This window comes from Mrakia frigida (assembly GCF_051309035.1).
Source record: "Mrakia frigida strain ATCC 22029 unplaced genomic scaffold BDY24scaffold_1, whole genome shotgun sequence".
In the NCBI taxonomy this organism is placed as follows: domain Eukaryota; kingdom Fungi; phylum Basidiomycota; class Tremellomycetes; order Cystofilobasidiales; family Mrakiaceae; genus Mrakia; species Mrakia frigida.
Genome location: NW_027481280.1, coordinates 1,365,958 through 1,372,035, shown reverse-complemented (window position 1 = coordinate 1,372,035; position 6,078 = coordinate 1,365,958). Strand labels below are relative to the sequence as shown.

The 6,078-nt window shown below is 55.1% G+C and overlaps 3 protein-coding genes across 3 annotated transcripts; 2 read left to right on the top strand and 1 right to left on the bottom strand.

The window, feature by feature from the left end:
• Positions 1-411: 411 nt before the first annotated feature.
• On the top strand, positions 412-1,822 carry DOT5 (thioredoxin peroxidase DOT5; the record flags this gene model as incomplete). Its single annotated transcript, XM_076642913.1, has 9 exons — positions 412-504; positions 626-750; positions 824-861; positions 963-1,000; positions 1,078-1,101; positions 1,255-1,320; positions 1,413-1,516; positions 1,608-1,688; positions 1,780-1,822. The coding sequence occupies 9 exons, from the start codon at positions 412-414 to the stop codon at positions 1,820-1,822; spliced, it is 612 nt and encodes a 203-aa protein (XP_076501406.1).
• Positions 1,823-2,597: 775 nt separating this feature from the next.
• On the top strand, positions 2,598-4,351 carry BDY24DRAFT_411334 (beta-lactamase superfamily domain-containing protein; the record flags this gene model as incomplete). The annotated part of the gene is made up of 4 exons (XM_076642912.1): positions 2,598-3,098; positions 3,217-3,662; positions 3,765-3,832; positions 3,894-4,351. 4 exons carry the CDS (start codon positions 2,598-2,600, stop codon positions 4,349-4,351), a joined length of 1,473 nt encoding a protein of 490 aa, XP_076501405.1.
• Positions 4,352-4,679: 328 nt separating this feature from the next.
• BDY24DRAFT_437703 (uncharacterized protein) lies at positions 4,680-6,031 on the bottom strand (the record flags this gene model as incomplete). The annotated part of the gene is made up of 5 exons (XM_076644289.1): positions 5,889-6,031; positions 5,775-5,798; positions 5,456-5,702; positions 5,197-5,335; positions 4,680-5,117 (listed from the first exon to the last, which is right to left on the bottom strand). Exons 1-5 carry the CDS (start codon positions 5,953-5,955, stop codon positions 4,680-4,682), a joined length of 915 nt encoding a protein of 304 aa, XP_076501404.1. The 5' UTR covers positions 5,956-6,031.
• Between the last annotated feature and the right edge of the window lie 47 nt (positions 6,032-6,078).

Here is a 6,078-nt window from a genome sequence, read left to right as displayed (position 1 = left end):
GAGGGTGGAAGCGATGACGGGAGCCATCCTTGGAGGTGAGAGAAAGTGTCGACGAGGGGGAAGATTTTCTGTTTGGTTTGACCGTTTCTGTTGTGGGTGATGAGTGATCGTTGTGAAGGAGACCTCGAAGCTCGAAGGGTGAGCTCGACTGAACGAAGAGCGGTCGCGAGGGTGTTGCTTGAAACGGTCGTCAAGCCGCTGGTATCTTCTCAGAGATCAGGCAAAATTGATAATCACGTTGCTCAGTGTATACGAATGTCGACCGGCTCATCAAAGTGAATGTTTTCTCTTGAAACACACGGCAGAACAGCCGACAACAGACCCATCGACTCTCTCTCGCCTTTCCTCCTTTCGCACTCAACTTCCATCCTCTCTCTCTCCTCCCTTCCTTCAACTCCTCTTCTACCAGCCATGCCCAAAGTCACCAAAGAGCCCACCGAGCCCACTAGGAAATCCTCCAGGTCTGCTGGCGTCCCTGCTCCTGCTCCAGCTGCTGCCAAACCCGTGAGCTCAACCTTCCCTCTTCCCTTCTCCTCGTTCTGTCAACATGGCGCGTCCTTTCGTTCCCCTCTCGAGCTGACTCTCCCCCACCTCTCCTCGCCTTGTTGGATTTGTTCCATCGTAGGCATCCAAGAAAGCTGCTGCTCCCAAGAAGGCGAAGGATGCAGAGAAGGATGCTGAAGCTGCCATGCCCTCGCCCGCCATCTCCAAGCTCGAGGTTGGAGACGTTCTGCCTGAGCTCACTCTTCAGTCAGTTCATCGTTCTTCCCGTATTTCTGACTCGTATTAGAGATGCGGAAGATGACAATCTGATTTCTAACAGGAACGAGAAGGGAGAGGATGTGGATGTCTCCAAGATCGGTGAGCTCGCCTTTCCTCGAGGAGAACGAAACAGGAGAGGAGATCGGATCGAGTGTGTGCTAACGCGTCCTGTAACTCTTCTCTTCTTCTCGCGATCACAGCTGGAGAGAAAGGACTCGTCCTCTTCGTTTACCCCAAGGTGGGCTGAAGCTGGCCTCATCCCTCGTCGTCGTTCGCTCGCAAAAGCTGATCATCGACCGTTCGATCTCGTCACAGGCCGACACCCCTGGATGCACTACCGTAAGTTTCCTCTACGCCTTCTCTTCTGAACTAAGAGCTCCGTGTCTCGCTGTCAACGACACGCGACTGAGAGTGAAGGAGGGTGGAAACAGAGAGAGATAGAGAGAGAGCGGCTCACGCGTCTTCTTGCTTCACCTTTTACTCCCCGTTTAGCAAGCTTGCTCTTACCGAGACTCTAAAGACGACATCACCTCCGCTGGCTACACCATCTACGGTCTCGTGAGCGCTATCTTTCAGCTCCCCTGGTCGATCTCGTCGTACCCGAGCTGACCTCGACCCCGTTCCATCTCTCTCGTTCTCCTCTCCCCCAGTCCAAAGACAAGCCGGCTGCTCAAGCCAAGTGGATAGAGAAGAAGAGTCTCACCTACTCTTTGCTCTCTGATCCTTCTTCCAAGCTCCTCAACGCTCTCGGCGCGTGAGTCTGTCTGCCTGCAGCGACACCGTCGGCCCGTTTGCGTGCGAGAGCGCTGACGGACTCGCTCTCTCTTCTTCTTCCTCGTCGGCAGTTCCAAGCGCTCCCACTTCATCTTCGAGAAGGGAACTGGGAAGCTTGTTGAGGCTTCCATCGGGGTTAAGCCTGCTGATGAGTGAGTTTGGAGTCGAGTCGCCGACACGTTCGTCTTTCTTTCTTTGCTCGCTCGAGCTGACCTCCCTTTCCTTTTCCTCTTGGACTCTCAGCGTCGCCAACGTCCTCGCTTTCATCAAGAAGCATCACGCTTAATCACTTCAAAGTTCTCTCTCGGTTGTAGTTTTCTCGAGGGCTGAAAGAGCGCTCCGAGCGGAGGGAGTTTCGCGTCTTCGTTTTGGCTTTGCTCTCCCCTTTTTTACTTTGCTTCTTCTCGTCTTTTGATGCTCTTCTTGCCTTCGTTGAAAAGTGAGAGGAGCCCGGATGCAGAAAATCTTCTGCCAAGAGCCTGCTGGACCATTTAAAACTCCGAAATCGCAAGAGTCGCCGTCATCGACCAGGCTTCCTCTCTTTGCTCCACCCTCCCTCTTCCTCCTCCTGTCTTCCCCAAGCTTTGGAGGTGAGCCTCTTTCTCAGCTGAGGGCCTTGAGAGTATCTATCGACCGAGTGACTGACTTTCGCTCTTCTTGATCTTCTTCAGCAGCTGAATCTCAACGAACAAGAACGAGAAATCCAGCCCATCTTCTTCGAGCCCTTCCTTCCCACCTTTTGCGTGAGCTTCCTTCCTTCGATCTTTTTCATACTCGGCTGAGCTGATAGCACCATACTAAACCGCGTCTTCCCTTCTCTATCTCAGCGTAGCATCAACGCCCAACCAGCTCCTTCCACAGCTGCAATCATCAACGGCGAGCACCGACCAACGTTTTGAGCTCGTTCCCTTCCTCTCCCTCGTCCCAACCTCGTGAGCTCTTCCCGCTCTTCTCGTCTTCCCAGGAACCTCGAGATTGATTCGTCGAATGCTCACTTCTACATATAAATTGCCTCTTCGCCCAGCTCCATCGCCCTCAACCCAGACCTCTCCCTCTCAGCCATGGCTTCCTCCACCCCTCTCCTCACCTCCCCTCCCTCCCACCCTCTCGTCCATCTCCTCCCCTCCCGCCTCCCTCCTCGCCCGAAACTCCACCACAACACTCCCACCTACTTCTACCCGACCCAAACGTACAAGAACCCTTGGCCCTCGCACCGCTCTCCTCTCTCCAACCTAGCAACGATCACGAACGCTTTCACCGATCCAGCGCTGGAACCTCACCCTGACGACCACGATACCGAGGAGGGCAAACACCCCGTTGAGCTCGACGTCGGGGAGACGGATTGGGGGAGGGGGAAGGGGAAGGTGAAAGGGTTGTGGTTGGGACATGCTAGTTTCTTGATGATGATGCCGAGAGCTGGAGGAGAAAGAGGAGGGGAGGAAGAGGAAGAAGGGGAGGTGGGCGTGTTGTTCGATCCTGTGTTTGAAGAGAGGTGCTCGCCTAGTACCTGGGTGGGTCCCATCAGGGATGTAGAGGCTCCCTGTTTGATTCCGGATCTGCCAGTGAGTTCGGTTTCCCGCTCGATCTTACTTTGTTTTCGAATCCAAACCGACGCGTCGCCTCTCTCTCTCGCTGATCATTTTCGGGTTCCGCTTCCGTTTCGTTGTTCGTTCCCCTCAGCCCATTCACCTCGTCCTCATCTCCCACGACCACTACGATCACCTCTCCCTCTCTACCATCACCGAGCTCTGGCTTCACAACCTCGCCACCCTCCATTTCTTCGTTCCCTTGGGTCTCAAAAGCTGGTTCCTCTCCCTCGTCGTTTCGCCTCCGATCCCCGAGGAACGGATCACCGAGTGCGACTGGTGGGACGAGGTCGAAGTCGAGGTTCCTTCCACGAAGAAGGAGAACGAGGGGACGACGAGGTTGAGAGTCGCTTGCACGCCGAGTCAGCATTCGAGCGGGAGGGGACCGGGGAGTCAGGGGACGACGCTTTGGTGCTCGTGGGTCGTTGGGTTGCACAAGGAGAAGGAAGGGGAGGTGAACGAGAAGGAGGAGGAGAAGGACGTCTTGGATCCTGCGAAGGAGATCTGGGACGGGATGAGGTTCAAGACGTATTTCGCCGGGTGAGTCGACGCGTCTCTCTTTTTTGTTCTTTTCGTTCTTTCCTCGTTTCGATTCGAAAGCTGACCACTTCCTATTTTGGTTTGGTTTCATTTGATCGATAGGGACACCGGTTATCGTCTCTACGGAGCCGATTCTTCCGACTCCTCCTCTGCCTGTCCAGCTTTCAAAGGTTCGTCTCGCATCTCTCTCTGTCTCTCAACGTTAACCTCCCTCCCTTTCCTCTCTCACAGAAATCTCCTCCCTCTTCTCGCCCTTCTCCCTCCTCCTCCTGCCCATCTCGCCCGGTTCCTCCCTCCCTTACCTGACCTCCTTCCTCCCTTACCCTCTCTCCTCCCTCCCTCTCCCTTCGCCGAACCTCGGGATCCTCACCTCCCACGGTCACCTGACCCCTTCGGATGCTGTTGAGTTGTTTGACGTGCTTGGCGGTGGGAGAGCGGTCGGCATTCATTGGGGGACGTGGGGGGGGGAGCATCTGGCCAAGAGGACGAGGAGGTGGTTGTGGATGGAGATGAGGGCGAGAGGGGTGAGCAAGAAATGGAAGGGGAAGAAGAAGGAGGGCGCGTTCGAGTTGTGGAGGGTTGGAGAGTTGGTCGTGCTGGAGGAGGAGGAGGAGGGGGAAGGCGGTGTGAGGAAGGAGGGAGGGGGTGGGCAGGAGGCAAAGAGGGTCGAGGGCGTCGAAGACCCTTGAGGGTTGGTGGTTTGGAGAGTTGGCTCGTTGCTACTGCTTAGATGGATCGTAATCGTTTTTTTTTCGTTTCAAATGAGGTTTTCAAGCGTTTGGGTTAGGAAACAGAAGACGACTTGAGTTGGTCGTTGTCGTTTCTTTCCGACGCGACGGAGATCGCTGCCGTTTCCTTTCCTTCGCCTGGAAAGCTACGAAAGAGAAGCCGCTATCACAGATATCGATAGCGCCCGTGATCTGGTCTCTTTTTCTTCCGAAGGGGTCAGACAGACGGAGAGACAAAAGGAAGACGCGACGCGACGAAGAACCCATTCGAATCGAACTCGACAGCTACCTAACCGAGGGTAGTGTTCTTAACTTTCATCGACTGAACAACCAGCATCTCCGCCTTGATATCCTGCCCCTCCCTCTTCAACCTCAAAGCTCGACCAACCCTCTCGAACCTCTCCTCCTCCTCCCTCGTCAGTCGAACGAGATCGGGAACCCGAAGAACAGCGTGATCCTGGAACTTCTGTCTCGCTCCGCAGGTGAAGTCGGAGCGAGAGAGAGCAACGAGGTCCAGGTTCGAGCGAGGACCGCTGACTTCTTCCTCGTCTCCTTGATCGTCCTCGTTCCTGTGGGTCTCGCCGGGTCGAGAAAGTCCAAGAGCGACGGGAAGGCAGTGAGTCGGGAGACACCACGGGTACCCGTACTTTGACTGGCCCGAGTAGACTGGGGCGATGCATGGGTAGGCGAGGATGGAGAGGTTGAAGTCGAGTAGAAGGGAGGTGATCTGTGAACAGCGAACGACGGACGACGACGAACGTCAGCGACGATGTCGCTCGAACCAGAATCGAGCCGTGAGAGCTCACCGTGTACTTCTCCTCGATCATAATCTTGTTCATCTTCTCCGCTCGCTCGTAGGACATCTCCTCGCACTCGCTGTAGCCGTGATCATCCCGACAGCTCGATTCGTCCGCGTCCGCTTCCAAGTGTCTGCAGCACGGACCTCTGTATAGATCGATCAAGCAGACCCCTCCCTCCCCCCTCTGGAAAGAGAGCTCCCTGAACTCTTCAAGTTCGCCATGGAACCATCCTGGCTCGTCGTCGTCATCGGAGGAGAAGACGAACTTCTCGCACGCGCCCGCGTGAGAACAGAGTCCTACACGATGGAGGACCTTGAGCTTCTCCTCTTCGAGGAGGAAGTTGAAGACGAGGTTGAAGATCTCGTGCGAGAGTTCGTTGGGTAGGTCGAGGATGGGGAGTCGATTGGAGGGAGAGGAGGATCCATCGAGGAAGAGTTGGCCGTTTTGGAGTCGACGCCGAGCGAGGGCGAGAAATCGAAGGAGAGGGCGGTAGGAGAGGTAGGCTTCGCAGGCTGGGAACGTACAAGAGAAGAGATTTGGATCAGTCAACCGATTAACGTGGAAAGAAGTACTGCTAGGCTAACTGTAGAAGAATGAGAGAGCTTCGACTGAAGGAGGGAAGGGATCCGGGTGTGAGCTTCGTCGTTTTTTTTCTGTTCTACTTCTTCGCCGCATCCAAGAGAGGGACTGAGACTCACCTTCGACCCCGTAAGCAAACTCTACGGAGGAAGTGGCGTGTTGGATTAGGTCGAAGTAGATGGTCATAATCTCTTTGAAGAAAGGAAAGGAGGAGAGAGGAGATGATGGGTGTCGAGGTCGAACTCGTTCGCTTCTCCTCTCCTCTCCTCTCCTCTTCTCCTCCCGCAAAACAAAAAAATATGGGAGACC